Source organism: Nerophis ophidion, linkage group LG13, assembly GCF_033978795.1.
Source record: "Nerophis ophidion isolate RoL-2023_Sa linkage group LG13, RoL_Noph_v1.0, whole genome shotgun sequence".
Lineage (NCBI taxonomy): Eukaryota > Metazoa > Chordata > Actinopteri > Syngnathiformes > Syngnathidae > Nerophis > Nerophis ophidion.
The window spans coordinates 26,765,383-26,784,493 of NC_084623.1; the positions used below are offsets into that span (position 1 = coordinate 26,765,383).

The following is a 19,111-nucleotide window of genomic DNA, read 5'->3' on the forward strand; positions in this document are numbered from 1 at the left end:
TCCATTTTCTTTCGATTGTCCTTCACTTGTTGTCCCCCAATAGGCAAACAGGGTTGTTCTTTTCTTGTATTTCTTGTATGGTATTTTGTTATTTACAAAAGGTAAACATGGCATGCTTTCGGCCCGTGGTTCTCAAATGGGGGTACACGTATCCCTGGGGGTACTTGAAGGTATGCCAAGGGGTACATGAGATTTTTTAAAAATATTCTAAAAATAGCAACAATTCAAAAATCTGTTATAAATATTTTTATTGAATAATACTTAAACAAAACATGAATGTAAGTTCATAAACTGTGAAAAAAAATACAACAATGCAATAATCAGTGTTGACGGCTAGATTTTTTTGTGGACATGTTCCATAAATATTCATGTTTAAGATTTATTTTTTGTGAAGAAATATTTAGAAATCTTTATTTATAATTTAATCACTTGTTTATTTTTCAACAAGTTATTAGTTAATTTTAAATATATTTTTTTAAATACTTCAAGAAAGACCACTACAAACGAGCAATATATTGCACTGCTATACAATTTAATAAATCAGAAACTGATGACATAGTGCTGTATTTTACTTCTTTATCTCTTTTTTTCAACCAAAAATGCTTTGCTCTGATTAGGGGGTGGGTACTTGAATTAAAAAAATGTTCACAGGGGGTACATCACTGAAAAAAGGTGGAGAACCACTGCTATAGGCTACTAGGACAACACAACAGCTAAACACACAATAGCATGTTAAAAATACATAGTAAGGGTCTTTAATTGAACAATATTAATATTATTATAAATCAATTAATTGCTTAGACACACAAAAGTCTCCAAAGCAGAAGCGTATTATAAGGTATTCAGTAATAAACATGTCCGCATCATTTAACTGGCCGGTAATTTTTGCTCCCCAAAAATAAAATAAATACCACTCCACTTCAACCTGAGCAAATAACCATTCCAGACAGTTAATAATAAATAGATTACTGTTTTTCATAACTGCCGTTGTTTTCAGTTTTACTAATTTCACTTGAGCCAACCTTTTGTAACATTCCACTCTTCAAAAAAATACATGTATGTATGATTCCTGCCGTATCAAATCAATATTGGGACACCCTTATATGTAATGGTTTGAAAGTGTTTAAATGTGGAAATTATTAGAATATTGCTAAAAAGGGAATTTATTTTAGTAATACGTAAAGTTATATGAAAAATTGATTTGTTTTGATGTGTAAAAATAGTTTTTTGGGAAAGTCTTGAATAAGTTGAATGTTATTTTGTTGCAATGGTTTTTGAATGTGTTAAGAACTTTAAGAAATCCATAATAATAATAATACATGAAATACATCTGGTACAGAATTAGAAATAGATCATTATTGTGCCAATGATTGTCAACATTTACGCAATTATCAAAAAGTTTGGTTTTATTGATGATGCAGCAGGCAGGCTCTGGCCTTGGAACCTCCAGATGATGACTGTATAAATTATTTATATACATGATTATAAATATTAATTTTATACGTGTCATAGGTTTGATACATCCAGGTGGGCAGTTACAAACTGAATTTTCCTGCGTTCTGAAATAACATCTGAGACTTGATGTTTTGTTTGCTTTGCTCAGTGTCTGACAGGTGGCAAGGATGGAGGAGTTCACTGCACCGATGTTTCTAATGCCAGTCGCACCATGCTCTTCAACATTCACACCATGGACTGGGATCCTGAGCTGTGCAGGTAACAGCACACACACAATGCTAGCAAACATGTACACTTCTTCATAATTCTGCACTTCTGTTAATACCCCTCAATAGGTGTAATACTGTATGCACACAATGTACTTGATTGTGTGTATTTTTACAGTGTACTGCATAGAGCAGGGATTCTCAAACTGTGGTACTCGTACCGGTTCTCATTTCGTGGAATGCCAAAGATTCACTTGATTGAAGTCATTATGGTGGTACTTTTTTGGATGGTACTTGGTGAAAAAAGTTTTGAGATTCACTGGCATAGAGTTTGGAATCTTTGGGCACCTCACAATTAGATTATGATCATGATTCAGGGGCTAAAATCGATTATAAATTATACATCTATAATTGTTAATATATATTGTATATTATATATTTTACATGTATTGCAATTAATGATCAATAATAGTATGTCTACAGGACTTCTCCTTTGGTTACTGTTGTATGCAGTATTGCGCTATTTCCTTTTTTGTAATAGTGCGCACAGCATAAATGTACAGTATATATGTAAGACTAGATACGTCAGAACTGTAATAGCCTACTAATTAAATGAACAAATATTTGTTGTGCTTTCTAAGACCACAGAATGTTCACACACTTCGGCCCGAGTCACCATAAGACATGTTTCATCTAATTGCTTCATCATATCTATGGCTGAAAGACGTGTTGCCGTACTGTATGAATATTATTGTCTCCTGACTTAGTAATTAACTTGCTATTTCCTCTTTTTAGCTTGTTCCTTTTTGCTGTATTGCTGTTCCTATTTGCCTTCTGTTGAAGTGTTCAAAGCATTTGTTCTTTTCTTGTTTCACTGCTTCACATTCAAGCTAGCTTAGTGCTTGTCCTCTCCTCCTCCATGTGTGTCCGTGCTAACCCAGCTAACACATAACATTAAAATAATGTTAGCTAATGGTTCTCCCTTGTTTAGCATATAACTAAACCTAGATCTAATGTTTAGAGAACATTAGGATATGTTACTTTATTTGACATATGTAAGTAATCGACGTTTGGACATTTGTCCGTCGATTTATGAATCACCCACGTTTTAACCGAGATGCATCGAAGAATCGATAATTTTTCCCACCTCTATTAGTGCAGACAAATACAGTTAAACCCCTTTTAGCGGCCACTTGTCTATGATGTCCACAAGACTGTCCTCCGCAGAGAAATATTGTTTTAGAAACCCAATCTTTAGCTGCCACCTGTTTAACACGGCCACTTATTTTGCATCCCAGAGATGTTTTTTTAGGTTTAGGGTTATTTATTTTTGGGGGTGGTCGTAAATAAGGCAAGGTGTGCTATGCCAAGGGGCGGAAGGAGAAGGAGTGAGGTCAGATGCCATCTGGAGATCGTGTCAGACGGTACAATTTTTTTTCTGCAGAGCCACACCCTGGATTATTTCTTCCGATTTGTACAGCCTTGGCGAAAATGAGGACTGAGGTGCAGAAGGGAGACGATTGACACAGGCTTTATTTCAGCAGTTTTCTTAAAACTCTCTTTAGAGTGATTTAACAAAATGGCTACAAACTATACATGACACACCAGCGTAACAAAAGATACACAGCATAGGGCATAAAACAATAAACAGAAAATCACTCCAAAGGGTGGAAAAAGGCACTAGCAAATTTCTAAACTGATCTAATAACAAAAAACAACAATCTATGATAAATGACACAAAAGGAAAATCGCTCATGCAGAGGAGACAAGAAGCCATAAACAGAAAGTAATCTATAAAAGCTAAAAGAACTACAAACTAAAGCGCTCCAAGAGGAGGAAAAAAGGAAGGCAAAGCACTATGAAATTCACACAAAAAAATGACCTAAAAAATGTAGCAAAAAAAAATGACTTTCTCAGAGGGTACAAAGAAATCAAGGAATAAGGTGAGGCAATACTTAACAAGACTGTGGAAGACGGCTGGAGGTACGTGACGAGAGATATACTCTGGCAATAAGACAGGGGAAGACGAGGTCTATATACACATGAGGGAGGGGGACACCGGTGAGCACAATCAGGCGATCAGGAGAGACATCAGACCAGTAACACAGGAGGAAAGGCAAGTGGCCAAAAACGAGAGGAGAATTAGCTTTTCAGAATAAGACAGGATGTTTGCCAGAGGAGGATTAGCTTTTCAGAATAAGACAGGATGTTTGCCAGACAACCCCAAAACAGGACTTCCCTCACCACGGTGTGACACAATTCTCTTTTTTTAATTACATTACAGCAATATCAACCATCAGCCAACACCTCATGGATGAGGAGGATACACTGATCAGTGCTGAGGCAGCCCAGGACCCAACTGCGCCTCTTAAATCCCTTCCGCAATGTCACCAAAAGGCCTAATCAAAGTTCTGTTTGTAAAATAAATAGCCAACTTGAGTAATAGGACCTGCCAGGACAGGATCCTGTACTTTAGGAAATTTATAGTGTGGGAACAGGATCTGACCTGGAGAAACTTTAATTTCTTCAACAAAGAATGGACATTTTGGAGAATAGACTCAAGGATTAATTGATTGATTTAAACTTTTATTAGTAGATTGCAAAGTACAGTACATATTCCGTACAATTGACCACTAAATGATAACACCCGTATAAGTTTTTCAACTTGTTTAAGTCAGGGTCCAGGTTAATCAATTCATGGTACAAGTATATACTATCAATAATACAGTCATCACAAAAGTTAATCATCAGAGTATATATATTGAATTATGTACATTATTTACAATCTGTGGGGTGGGATGTGAAGGAGGGGAACTTTGGGGGGTAGTTTTTGGTTGATATCAGCACTTCAGTCATCAACAATTACGTATATCATCTGAGAAATGGACATTGAAACAGTGTAGGTCTGACTTTGTAGGATATGTACAGCGAGCAGTGACCATAGTAAGCTCAGAAAGCATAAGAACAAGTATATACATTTGATTATTTACAATCCGGGGAGGTGGGGTATGGTAGGGGGAGGGTATTTGTCTAGGGTTGTAGTTGCCTGGAGGTTTTCCTTTAGTGCTGTTTCAAAGGAGGATAGAGATGCACTTTCTTTTACAGCTGTTGCGAGTGCATTCCATATTGATGTGGCATAGAAGGAGAATGAGTTAAGACCTTTGTTAAATTAGAATCTGGGTTTAACGTGGTTTGTGGAGCTCCCCCTGGTGTTGTGGTTATGGTGGTCATTTACGTTATGGAAGTAGTTTGACATGTACTTCGGTATCAGGGAGGTGTAGCGAATTTTATAGACTAGGCTCCGTGCAAGTTGTTTTACTCTGTCCTCGACCCTGAGCCAGCCCCCTTTGGAGAAGTGGGTAGGAGTGAGGTGTGATCTGGGGTGGAGGTCAAGAAGTAACCTGACTAACTTTTTCTGGGATGTTTGGAGTAGGTGGTGTTGGACATCACCCTCAATGTAGAGGATAGGCATAGGGCAGTATTGGAGGCCCTGGCTGGAGAGGTGAAGGGCTTTGTGGGTTGGGGGGCGGGGTTTGGTGGTAGCGGGGGGTGTTTATTGTAGTGTCCCAGAAGAATTAGTGCTGCAAGGGATTCTAGGTATTTGTTATGTTGTGTTACAGTGCGAAGGTTCTCCCGAAATGTGTTTTTCATTCCTGTTTGTTGTGGGTTCACAGTGTGGTGCATATTTGTAACACTGCAGTGTTTCCCCCCCAAAAATGTGTTAATTAAGGTTGCGACTCTCAATGGGGGGGGGGGGGTGTAAGGATCGGTGTATCTCGGCCTGTCGCCATCACGTCTCCACCTTGTCGCTGCCACCACAGCCTGAGGGGTAATTGACTACAGACTGTGGTGACGTAGGCTGGCTTTGTCGCGTGAAGAAGCCTACACCTTTTGGCTATGTTTACCGCTCCATTTGCTGAATGACGATATATATCTCAATATTTTTTTCGTAAAGTAAAAACAAAACAGTCCTAGTTACCTGATATACTACAATAATTACTTACAAAGTCAAATTAATGATTCACTGTTAATAAGCGTTTGCAATAAGCGTTTGAAAAAAATGTGGGGCCACATGCTGACATATGCTCAACTCTATCCATCCAGCCATCCATCAATTTTCTACCGCTTGTCCCTTTTGGGGTCTCTGCTTAATTTATTACAGTATTTGGGAAGCCTGCAGTTGATTTTTATTATGTAAATGTTATATTTTTAATCAACATGTGATAGCAGGAACCCTGCCATTCAAAACTAGGCTGCTACATTACCAATGATTAATGTAACTTTAGCTGAAAAAAATATTACAATAGCAATAGGAGATACCATTCATCCCTGAACACCATGGAGTTCATGTAGGCTTTATGATGCAGTTTCATTATTTCAACACAGCTCAATCAATACAGAAAACAGTCAAGTGAAATAACATTGTCTTTCCCTCAGACAGACAGGGCTTTGCTGTCCGTAACACAAGCACACACACTCACGCACGCGCAGTGAGCTAATGTTACGCGAATAGCTAAGTAGCATTCACCTCAAGGACTGCGAGCGACCTGAGCTGCCGCTTGTTTCTAGAACATCAACGGGCTCATAGTGATGTTACTAGTAGTTGACTGGTAGGTGTTTCTTATCATTTGGAGAGAGTCCGCTGCCTTACCTGCTAAAAACACCTTTCTGCTCGTTCCACGTTACATGCGCTCTGAATACGCACTGCTGATTGGCTGTTTCATGCGCTCTGAATACGCACTTCTGATTGGCTGTTACTGCTTTGCGTGTAACCAATCAGAAGGTTCTGTGGGTGGGACAATGCTGGGTGCTGGAGAGATATACTAACAGAGGCAGACGCAGAACTAAGCAGAGCAGCTTGTTAAGACTTTTTTTTTTGTCAAGACTTTAGTTTAGGTGGTGGCTCTTTGTTGTTAAGGCCGCATTAACAACAAAGCGCTGCCGGAAACCCTGCAGTGTTAAAGTTGTTTATAGCCACCCTTATTGTGACCTGTATGGTTGTTGAACAAGTAGGCCTTGCGTTCACTCACATGTGTGTAAAAGCCGCATATATTATGTGCCGACACGCTGTTTGTATGGTGGAAAAGCAGACGTGACGACAGGTTGTAGAGGACGCTAAATACAGTGCCTTTAAGGCACGCCCCCAACATTGTTGCCCGGGTGAAAATTTGGAGAAATTTGGCAGAATTGTTGCCTCTGGAGATTTTCGGGTGGGGCACTGAAATTCATGAGTCTCCCGGAAAAATCAGGAGGGTTGGCAAGTATGCACCGCGACTATGTGGGATGTGGATGCATTTGTTACACTATAGCAGGGGTCGGGAACCTTTTTGGCGGAGAGAGCCAAGAAGCCAAATATTTTCAAATGTATTTCCGTAAGAGCCATAAAGTATATTTTTTAACACTGAACACAACTAAACATGTGCATTTTTAAGAAAAAACAACATTTCTAGAGTATAATAAGTCTCTTATTCTTTGTAATAACATTGTTATTCTGAAGCTAATTGTGGAGGGGGTGTGGCCTGCGGGCCTGCATCGAAGCGGGTTGTTGCCAGGACCGGCCTCGAAATCAGCGACAAGTGCGTAGATAGCCCACCTGGGCCTTGTTATCTAATCACCTGTCGCTCTGTTATAAGCAGCAGCCAGGAAGAGAGGCGGGGTTGGGGCTGGAGCCAGAGCCAAGTGAGGACAATAGAGAAAAAGACAATTGCTGGGAAGCAACTGAGAGACTTATTGGAAAATAAAACAATATTGTAACCCTAAAACAGGCTCTCATGTTGGTGCTTGGTGGTCTGAAGAACCCCCAGGAGGGCAAGCCCCACACTAACCAATAATAAATAAATTACTTCTTACCATTAACGCAACTTCTTGAACATAAAAAAAGCATGAGAATGTTTGATATTTTTAACGTTATTTTTAACACTGTGATTACAAGTGGAATTATTCATTACTTATCGTGTTAGGCAGTGTCAGCTCAGATTTATCCGAGAGCCAGATGCAGTCATCAAAAGAGCCACGTCTGGTTCGCGAGCCATAGGTTCCCTACCCCTGCACTAAAGCAATCACAATTAATAAAACGTGCTGCAATGATGCATGATGTCGATGGATCGGGTTTCAATTATTTGTGACGGACCTCAAAAAATGCATATGCGCATTCACTTAAACACAAACATGCGCACACACCTAGGGCTGGACGACATGGCCTTTTTTTAATATCGCGGTATTTTTTAGCCCATATTGCATTACATGATATATATTTCGATATTTTGCCTTACCCTTGAATTAACACTTGATACATATTATCACAGCAGTATGATGATTCTACATACCCCGTTTCCATATGAGTTGGGAAATTGTGTTAGATGTAAATATAGACGGAATACAATGATTTGCAAATCCCATATTCAGTGGAATGCACTAAAAAGACAAGATATTTGATGTTCAAACTCATAAACTTTTTTTTTTTTTTTACAAATAATAATTAACTTAGAATTTCATGGCTGTAACACGTGCCAAAGTAGTTGGGAAAGGGCATGTTCACCACTGTGTTACATAACAATTTTCTTTTAACAACACTCAATAAACGTTTGGGAACTCAGGAAACTAATTGTTGAAGCTTTGAAAGTGGAAGTCTTTCCCATTCTTATTTTATGTAGAGCTCCGCCGTCGTATTTTACGCTTCATAATGCGCCACACGTTTTCGATGGGAGACAGGTCTGGACTGCAGGCGGGCCAGGAAAGTACCCGCACTCTTTTACTACAAAACCACGCTGTTGTAACACGTGGCTTGGCATTGTCTTGCCGAAATAAGCAGGGGCGTTCATTATGACGTTGCTTGGATGAAACCATATATTGCTCCAAAACCTGTATGGACCTTTCAGTATTAATGGTGCCTTCACAGATGTGTAAGTTACCCATGCCTTGGGCACTAATACACCCCCATACCATCACAGTTGCTGGCTTTTGAACTTTGCGCCTATAACAATCCGGATGGTTATTTTCCTCTTTGAAATGTGGACTCGTCAGACCACAGAAGTGACGAGTCCACGTCACTTTTGGGGCGTGGACTCGTCACTTATAAACTGTGGACAACTGTGGTGTCCACAGTTTATATTTGGAAACTGCGGACACCACAGTTGTCCACAGTTTATATTTGGAAACTGTGGACACCACGTCCACAGTTTCCAAATATAATTTGAAATGTGGACTCGTTGTCACGCTTTGATAAAACGATTGGACTCAGATGCAGAGTTGGGACTTTAGACAGGCTTTTATTTTGACAACTTCCTTTTACCTCCAAAGTCAAGAAATAACATTATCTATAATCACAAAAAAAAACTACTCGGCGAAAAGGTTCCAGAAAAAGAAGGAACAACCGAAAATCCCTCCGAACGGAGGAAAACACAAAAGTAAAGACGAACTATAATTGACGCCGTATATGCTATAAAAAGTATTTAACAAAAAACGCTCCAACAGGAGGACCAAAACAACATCTATGAACATTTCTACACTACCTAATGTAATAAAGTTTTTAACAAAAATAGTCACTCAAAAGGTTGAGGAATGAATGAAAAAGTTTTAACTGAAACTTACCACTGCGGCTGAATAACGAAATAATCAAAATCACTCTGCTGAGGAGGAAGAAAGGAAAACTCAAAATATTCACAAAGGGGTTCAGGATCAAGGGACATAAGCACGAGACAAGGCAAGGCATGGACAAGGACATGGACGCTAGAGAGCACGAATAAATGAGACAATCTGGCAGAGAACAAAGGAAGGAGTGAGCTTATAAAACACATGAAGGTAGTAGGGAACAGCTGGAAACAATCAGAGAACAGGGATGACGTCAGACTGATGACACAAAAGGAAGGGCAAGTGACCTGAAATGAGAGGAGAGTTACTTTTCAAATTAAAACAGACAGAAAAACCCAAAACAAGACATCCCTCACCGCAGTGTGACACTCATCAGACCACAGAACACCTTTCCACTTTGCATCAGTCCATCTTAGATGAGCTCGGGCCCAGTGAAGCCAGCGACGTTCCTTGGTGTTGTTGATAAATGGGTTTTGCTTTGCATAGTAAATGATAAATGATAAATGGGTTGTACTTGTATAGCGCTTTTCTACCTTCAAGGTACTCAAAGCGCTTTGACACTACTTCCACATTTACCCATTCACACACACATTCACACACTGATGGAGGGAGCTGCCATGCAAGGCGCCAACCAGCACCCATCAGGAGCAAGGGTGAAGTGTCTTGCTCAGGACACAACGGACGTGACGAGGTTGGTACTAGGTGGGATTTGAACCAGGGCCCCTCGGGTTGCGCACGGCCACTCTCACACTGCGCCACGCCGTCCCTGCGTTCTGGTCAGATGAACTGACCTGAGCGCAGGAGTGTTCACACTGCAGGTGCATCACATTTCCGATTTATATCCACATACGAAAGAGGCCCGGATATGAAACATTTGGAATTGCACTGTTTGTACTGACATTAATTAAAAAAAAATCAATACAGGTCGCGTTTAGACAAAAAAAAAAAAAAATCGGAATTGACCTGCAGTGTGAAAGAAACCCTGTTTGATTTGTCACCTATTGAGTATATTGGTGGCAAAAGATGGACACTCCTGCCTTAAGAGATCCTTGTACATGTGCCATTCATTGTTTCCTTTTAAAGCTATTTTGGCATTGCTGAATAGATTGGTTAAAAATGCCATTTCTCATCCTGCTTTCATCTTCACATAGGATATTAATTTACACTGCATTTGTCTACCAGATGGAGATACTTTTTCCCAATCAAAGCATGCAGCAAAATGAGCATACCTTTTTTATTCTTGCTACTATAATGACATGGGTGTGTTGCTATTGAGTTTTGAGAATAGTATGCCTGTTAAAACAAATTAATATCTATTTTGATTGTAGTTCTTGCGAAAGCTTTAATTTTTTTGTCATTAAAAAGGGACTATTAGGGACTTTTGACATCACCACTAAACTTTAGGCACTCCCCTAAAGCACTTAAAACACTAGATTTAGATCTATCTGAACAGGCTCCTCTGGCTACCGTTATCAGTAGCCAGAGGAGCCTGTTCAGTGCTAGACTGCTTCATCCCAAGTGCAGGACTAATAGACTCAAAAACTCTTTTGTCCCACACACCATCAGACTGTACAACTCCTCTCTGGAAGGCGGGGGTACTCGGATGACAGGGGATGCAAAACAATAACATATACCCCCATTATTTATTATTTACTTTTTAAATTATATCTCAACTCTGTACACTGCAAGTGGAATCTTAATTTTCCTGGGGGAACTCTCCTGAAAGAATCCATTAAGTACTATCTATCTATCTATCTATCAACAACTACCTCTAGTATCCATCTATCTACAGTAGAAATTTAACTTGCACTTACAGATGTAGCAACCAACTGTAGTTACTGACAGTGGTTTTATGAAGTGTTCCTGAGCCCATGTAATGATATCCTTTACACATTGATGTCGGTTTTTGATGCAGTACCCCATGAGGGATCAACGGTCCATAATATCATCGCTTACATGCAGTGATTTTCCTCCAGATGCTCTGAACCTTTTGATGATTCTACGGACCGTGGATGTTAAAATCCCTAAATTCCTTGCAATAAGTCATTGAAAAATGTTGTTCTAAAACTGTTCGACGTTTTGCTTACAAATTGGTGACCCTCGCCCCATCCTTGTTTGTGAATTACTTAGCATTTCATGGAATCTGCTTTCCCAAATTCTTTGTCACGTGTTGCTGGCATCAAATTCTAAAGTTAATGATTATTTGCAAAAAAAAAATGTTTATCAGTTTGAACATCAAATATGTTGTCTTTGTAGCATATTCAACTGAATATGGGTTGAAAATTATTTGCAAATTATTATATTCCGTTTATATTTACATCTGACACAATTTCCCAACTCATATAGAAACGGGGTTTGTAAGACTGTGTGCTTGCTGTCTGTGAAAAGGACAGACAAGAAAGAGCGAGGAGAGCCTGTAGTGTAATGCCAGCAGCTATAAGCAACTGCGTGAGAACGTGTACTGGAATATCACGATATAGTTATTTTCTATATCGCGCAGAGCGATATATCGAGTACATCGATATATATCGCCCAGCCCTACACACACCCACACTTTATTCCCTACAATCACATTCAGTTCTATTAGAAACGTGATCAACGTGATTTCAAATCTTCTTCCTTCGTTAGAATAAAAAAAAAGGTGCAAACTTAGCAGTACCTCATTGTCTTTTATAGACACGACTACATCCATCTTACCTTTTCTGAGGGCGTCCTGTGTTCTGCCTGCGGAAACTGCGTTGATAAACCTGTAATTTTCTGGCGTGCAGTACTATTTATGGGACTGTGGCATCACATAAATATTCAAAGACGCCAAAACATCTGCATTATATGTATTTGATTTATTACACTGCTGCGTTCACTGCGGTTGGCCTGTCTGTTCATTTCTTTGGTAATTAGTTATTGCTGAAATCTGACTAAGATGGTCCTAAAGCCTGCAACTCAAAATGCTATGGACAGATTTTGATTAAATTTTAATATCAGAAATGGGATCAGGAACAACTAATTAGTTTTTGCTATTTCTATTACCTAATCACTAGGGGTGTAACGTTATGTGTATTTGAATTGAACCGTTTCGGTACGAGGGTTTCGGTTCGGTTCGGAGGTGTACCGAACGAGTTTCCACATGGACATATCAAGTAGCGTACCGCACGTCGTGTAAACAATGCACACCAAGGCACAACACACGGCATGCTAGCTACGACTGGGCTACAATAGACTGACCATACGTCCTCTTTTCACCGGACATGTCCTCTTTTGCGGAGCAGAGTTTCTTAAATGCCTCAAATGTCCGGCATTTTTAGTTAAGATTGTGTGTATTTTCAATGTACGTTGAGGGTAAAGAAGGGGTTAAAAACAAAACAAATTGTGTGTGCAGCAACATTCGTGAGGGAGGGGCAGAGACAGAGAGAGCGAGAGAGTTATGATGAACGCGCATGCGTCGCCAGGCTCTGCTTTTTATCCATAGATTTATCAGATTTAATTTATTATTATCTAGAGCAGGGGTGTCAAAGATGTGCCCCGGAGGCCATTTGCGACCCACAGCTAATGTTTTAAAAGGCCCACGGCACATTCTAAAAATACTATTAAAATAAACAAAAACATAACAAAAGTAGAGCAGCACGGTGGAGGAGGGGTTAGTGCGTCTGCCTCACAATACGAAGGTCCTGAGTAGTCCTAGGTTCAATCCCGGGCTCGGGATCTTTCTGCGTGGAGTTTGCATGTTGTCCCTGTGACTGCGTGGGTTCCCTTCGGGTACTCCGGCTTCCTCCCACTTCCAAAGATATGCACCTAGGGATAGGTTGATTGGCAACACTAAATTGGTGAATGTGAGTGTGAATGTTGTCTGTCTAACTGTGTTGGCCCTGTGATAAGGTGGCGACTTGTCCAGGGTGTTCCCCGCCTTCTGCCCGATTGTAGCTGAGATAGGCACCAGCGCGCCCCACTACCCCAAAGGGAATAAGCGGTAGAAATGGATGGATGGATAACAAAAGTGAAATAAAATAGCTTAAAGTCCAGAACGCGGCAGCACTACTTTTAGCAGGGGCCAGGAAACGCCAGCATTTAACCCCAATTCTTCAGAGTTTGCACTGGCTCCCTGTTCATTTTAGAATTGATTTTAAAACATTGCTGTTTGTTTTTAAATCTTTACATGGACTGGCACCTCAGTATATCTCGGACCTCATCCAACTTTACACTCCTGCACGCGCTCTGAGGTCCGAGAGCCAGTTCCAGCTCGTGGTGCCCAAGACCAGACTTAGGACCAGGGGAGACAGGGCCTTCTCTTGTGGTCGGCCCTAAGCTATGGAACACTCTGCCCCCCCATGTTCAAACTGTTTCCACAGTGGAATGTTTTAAGTCTCGTCTTAAGACCCACTTTTATTCTTTGGCTTTTAACAGTACGTGAGTTGTGTGGTCCTCTGTCCTCTGTTGTCCTCTGTGTTTTTTTTAAATACATTTTTATTTCTATTTTACTGTTTTAATTGCATTTACCCTTTAAATTTGTTTTTAATCTTATTTATTTTTATATTGTTTTATATTGGTTTTATATTTATTTATTTTTTGTTTTTATTCAGTCATTGGTGGAGTATAATATTGTTTTTAATATTGTTTTTACATGGCTGTGCAGCACATTGGAAACATTATTGTTGTTTAAATGTGCTATATAAATAAAGTGGATTGGATTAAATGTTAAATGTAATTTAGAAAAAGTTGCAATGTTGACTAATAAAACTAAGCTGTTTTTTTTGCTCAAAACATAATATTGAATCAAAATCAATGTGTTTATGAATCATTGATCTATCCAGGGTTACGATTACTTCACATCAAATATTCCACTAAGAAAAATATTTTTGGTGTAAGATTTTGCAAATTTGTTAAATAAATAACCCCAAAAATTATATTTTGTTGTTTTCTTACTGTACCGAAAATGAACTGAACCGCAACCTCTAAACCGAGGTACGTACCGAACCGAAATTTTTGTGTACCGTTACACCCCTACTAATCACACATTCTCGATCAGGGGTGCTCAAACATTTTGCCTCCAGGGGGCAAAAGGAAATTAAACAGTTATTTTAAGTGAGTAATGAGTTTAACTACCTCTAAAAAGGTGGTTATCAAACTTTCATAGATTGCATCTAGTTATCCTTTTGAACATGCTTGTGTGAGCTATAAAAAGTTCAGTACGAATATGTACTACGTTTCAGAAGCCACCATTTGTTGGTAAATCAGGATTGCACCAAATTCAACCTGCATTAAATGGCCACTTTTGCTGTTCCCTTTGAGTAGTCGCGAGAGACAGCTTTGACTATCTGAAAAGCTCTTATGTGTTTTTTTGAATAAAGAAAACACATTTTCTGCTTTGCTTCTTTTAGGTACTTTGATATCTCGATGGAAATGCTCCCCAAAGTCAAAAGCTCTTCTGAAATCTATGGCATGATGGTAAGTTTTATTCACAATAACAGCCATCAACACACTTTACACTGCAGTACTTTCCTGATGTGGAACACACATTGTGTAACTTTTTGATTTACACAACTCTCTTTAGAACAGCACAGTTAGGCTGAATTCCAACTCTCATTCTTAGCCCTTCAGCTTATTCCTAGGTGTTACACAAAAGATCAATTAGAATAATACATAATGTTGGATATAGAGAACATACAAACCCTTTATTTATTGAATCACAAATATTGAAATTTAATGATTTGGTGCATTTGCAAATAGCTAAAATTATGTACAAAGCGAACTATAACCTGCTACACAAGAATGTACAACGATTCTTCTCAACAAAAGAGTAGTCTAAATTTAACCTTAGAGGAAAATCTAATAAATGTAAAACAATTGTATGCTTGTAAAGGTTATCAGTATGTGGAATTAAATTGTGGAATGGACTAAGCAAAGAAATCAAACAAAGCACCATATATCAATCAATCAATCAATCAATCAATCAATCAGTCAATCAATGTTTACTTATATACCCCTAAATCACTAGTGTCTCAAAGGGCTGCACAAACCACAACACAACCCACTACGACATCCTCGGTAGGCCCACATAAGGGCAAGGAAAACTCACACCCAGTGGGACGTCAGTGACAATGATGACTATGAGAACCTTGGAGAGGACGAAAGCAATGGATGTCGAGCGGGTCTAACATGATTCAGTTTAAGAGATTGCTCAAACTACAAGTGTTCACAAAGTACACAGAACAATAATTATGGTGTACATCTTGAACCTTTTTTTTCTGACATAATGATTATTTATGTATTTAATATTTGTTTATTTACTATGTTATAGTGTTTATTTATTCACTGTTCTGTTACTAACAAAGAACAAGGAAATGGGATAAAATTGCTGTGATTTGAAAAGGGGTAGGATTAAATAAGCTCTGCTTCTACCTACTCCTTTACAGACGTGCTGTAATGAAACAACTGGAAATATGTGACGCATTACATTGAATCGTATGCATGTTTGAAAAAAAATGAAACTGAACTTAAGTTTACTTTTATAGCCCTTAATCACAAATGTCTGAAAGGGCTGCACAAGCCACAACAACATACCATGAATTGATTAACGTGGACCGCGACTAAAATAAGTTGAAAAACATATTTGGGTGTAGGGATGACGTTCAAAAACCGGTTCTCCCGATGCTTCGATAAAAAAGGAACTGATTCCATGGATTCAAATCCCTTTTTAGAGAACCGGTTCCCGTTATCGAAGCCACTATACTGTATTTTCGCGACCATAGGGCGCATCGTATTAAAAGGCGCTGTGTCAGTTATGTGTGCTATTTCTGTATTTAATGCAAAAATATGGCGCAGTGTATTTTTGGGTGCAGGCACAAATTAAATATACGCTAGCTTAAAAGATACGCTAGCATTTATGGACGCTGTTTTTAAAAGGTAGCAGGAGCAAAGCTGAGTTCGTTTGTACTTTATTGAAGTATTTATCAATGTACACACATTATTTTTTGATCAATCAACATCCACAAATCCATCAAAGTCCTCATCTTCTGTGTCTGACATGAACAGCTGTGCAAGTTCTCCCTCAAACACGCCAGATTCCCTCTCCTCATTTTCAAAGTCAGTCTCGTGGCTCCTCGGAAAAGATGCCGGCTTTTGCAAAAGCTCGAACAACCGTGCAATCAGAAACGTTAGCTCGAGCATTCACAATCCATTCACAGATTGTGGCTTAACTCGCCCGACGCTGCCTCCCAGTTTTCGTGAAGCTGTGTTCGTCTGTCATCCATCGCTCCCATGACACTCACAACTTCACTTTGAACATCATGTTTACATCCATGTCCAGCGGTTGGAGTTATTTTGTCATGCATTTGCGATGACTATAGGTGGAAACTTTTCTATTGGTAGCGTCTTCCCCTTGAAAATCACCATAGGTGGCAGTTTCTGTCCATTAGCATAGCAAGCTAGCACAACAGTAAAAGCCGACTTCTCTTGCCCCCTTGTGCGTATCGTTTCTCTCCCGTGCTGGACCCCTTCTTCTCCACAGTGTTGTTCACCGGGATGTCCAAAGTGAGCGGCACCTCGTCCATGTTAATTATGTGTTTGTCGTCAATTTTTTTATTTACAACGCAGACTATATGCTATATGCTCACTGGGGGCGTTCCTTTAGCGTCCTCTCTCACATGAAACCTTCACCCTTTAACGTCCGCATGCTGTCCTCAGCCACGTCCGCCTTTCCTTCATATAAACAGCGTGCCGGCCCAGTAACATAACATATACGACTTTTGGAACTCAGAGCACACACAACCTATCTGGATTCATTAAGAGACTCTGTAAGTAATCGGTTTGATAAGAGGATTTGATAATGCCATTGACATCGATAATTTCCATTACCATTTAAAGGCCTACTGAAATTAGATTTTCTTATTTCAACGGGGATAGCAGGTCCATTCTTTGTGTCATACCTGATCATTTCGCAATATTGCCATATTTTTGCTGTAAGGATTTAGTAGAGAACATCGACGATAAAGTTTGCAACTTTTGGTCGCTGATAAAAAAGCCTTGCCTCTACTGGAAGTAGCAGACGATGTGCGCATAATGTCACGGGTTGTGGAGCTCCTCACATCCTCACATTGTTTACAATCATAGCCACCAGCAGCGAGAGCGATTCGGATCGCGAAAGCGACGATTCCCACATTAATTTGAGCGAGGATGAAAGATTCGTGGATGAGGATAGTGAGAGTGAAGGACTAGAAAAAAAACAAAAGACAGGGCAGTGGGAGCGATTCAAATAATATTAGACACATTTACTAGGATAATTCTGGAAAATCCCTTACCTGCTTATTGTGTTACCAGTGTTTTAGTGAAATTATATAGTCGTACCTGAAAGTCGGAGGGGTGTGGCCACAGGTGAGGTGACCGCCAGTGTCTCCGAGGGAAGCCACGTTTCTCGACGAGGCGAAGCGAAGGCAGCCGGTCGGGCTTTTTTTCCCCCCCTCCTCCACGGTGGAAGCATCCCACGTTCGGGGGCGGCCGGTCGGAGGAGGCAAGAGAGTCCATAGCTGCCTCTTTGACAGGTGCACGAGGAACGACGCAAGCTCCGCTCATGTCTATGGTAAGAGCCGACTTATTACTACAGTTTTATCACCGAAACCTGCCGGTTGACATGTGGTAGAGAACCATGTTCACTTGACCGCTCTGTTCCATAGTAATGCTTCACCTTCGGGAATGTAAACAAGGAAACACCGGCTGTGTTTGTGTTGCTAAAGGCAGCCGCAATACACCGCTTCCCACCTGCATCTTTCTTCTTTGACGTCTCCATTATTAATTGAACAAATTGCAAAAGATTCAGCAACATAGATGTCCAGAAAATACTATGTAATTATGCGATTAAAGAAGACGACTTATAGCTGGGATCGGGCTGGAACAAAATGTTCGCTACATTCTGTGACGTCACGCGCACGCGTCATCATACGCAACGTTTTCAACAGGATACATCGCGCGAAATTTAAAATTGCAATTTAGTAAACTAAAAAGGCCGTATTTGCATGTGTTGCAATGTTAAGATTTCATCATTGATATATAAACTATCAGACTGCGTGGCCGGTAGTAGTGGGTTTCAGTAGGCCTTTAGTGGTCAATTGTACTGAACATGTACTGTACTGTGTAAACTGTACTGTTTCATATAATGTATTCTCTTCCTTTGCAATCTACTAATAAAAGTTTCAATCAAAAAACATCCTCAGTTCAGATCCCATATCAGGACAAGAAAAAACTCAACCCAATGGAAACAACATGAAACCCTGGAAAGGACTGCAGATTTGGGGACGCAGAGGAGTGGTTCACCCCGGGTCCCGACTTTGAACAAATAACACCTAATTCGTGTTAACTTATTACTTTTCTACGCAGGAGAGGGGGGCAGAGCAGAAAAAAGAGACAGCAGATCAACTGGTCTAAAAGGGGTCTATTTAAAGGCTAGAGTCAACAAATGAGTTTTAAAATGGCACTTACAGTAAATGGTTCTACTGAAGTAGCCTCTCTGTTGGGCATTTCAGAGTGTTGGAGCCCGAATAGAAAACGCTTTAAAGCCTGCAGACTTTTTTTGGGCTCTGGGAATAACTAATATGCCGGAGTTCTTAAAACGCAGATTTCTGGCTGAAACATATGGTACAATACAATCAGGAAGATAGGATGGAGCTAGACTGTTTAGTATTTTGTACGTAAGTAGTAAAACTTTAAAGTCACATCTTAAGTGCACAGGAAGCCAGTGCAGGTGAGCCAGTATAAGGTGTAATATGATCAAACTTTCTTGTTCTTGTCAAAAGACTAGCAGCTGCATTTTATACCATCTGTAATCTTTTAATGCTACACATAGGGAGACCCGAAATAATAATGTTACAGTAATC

The 19,111-nt window shown here is 39.8% G+C and overlaps 1 protein-coding gene across 3 annotated transcripts in view; it reads left to right on the forward strand.

Moving 5' to 3' along the window:
* The window catches only part of LOC133564377 (glycerol kinase-like), a 74,358-nt gene that overhangs the window by 16,908 nt on the left and 38,339 nt on the right, over positions 1 to 19,111 (forward strand). For all 3 annotated transcript variants that reach the window (XM_061918631.1, XM_061918633.1, XM_061918632.1), the window contains 2 exons: positions 1,604 to 1,713; positions 14,624 to 14,690. In XM_061918631.1, the coding sequence (XP_061774615.1) occupies positions 1,604 to 1,713; positions 14,624 to 14,690 (177 nt within the window). The remainder of the gene's footprint in view (positions 1 to 1,603; positions 1,714 to 14,623; positions 14,691 to 19,111) is intronic.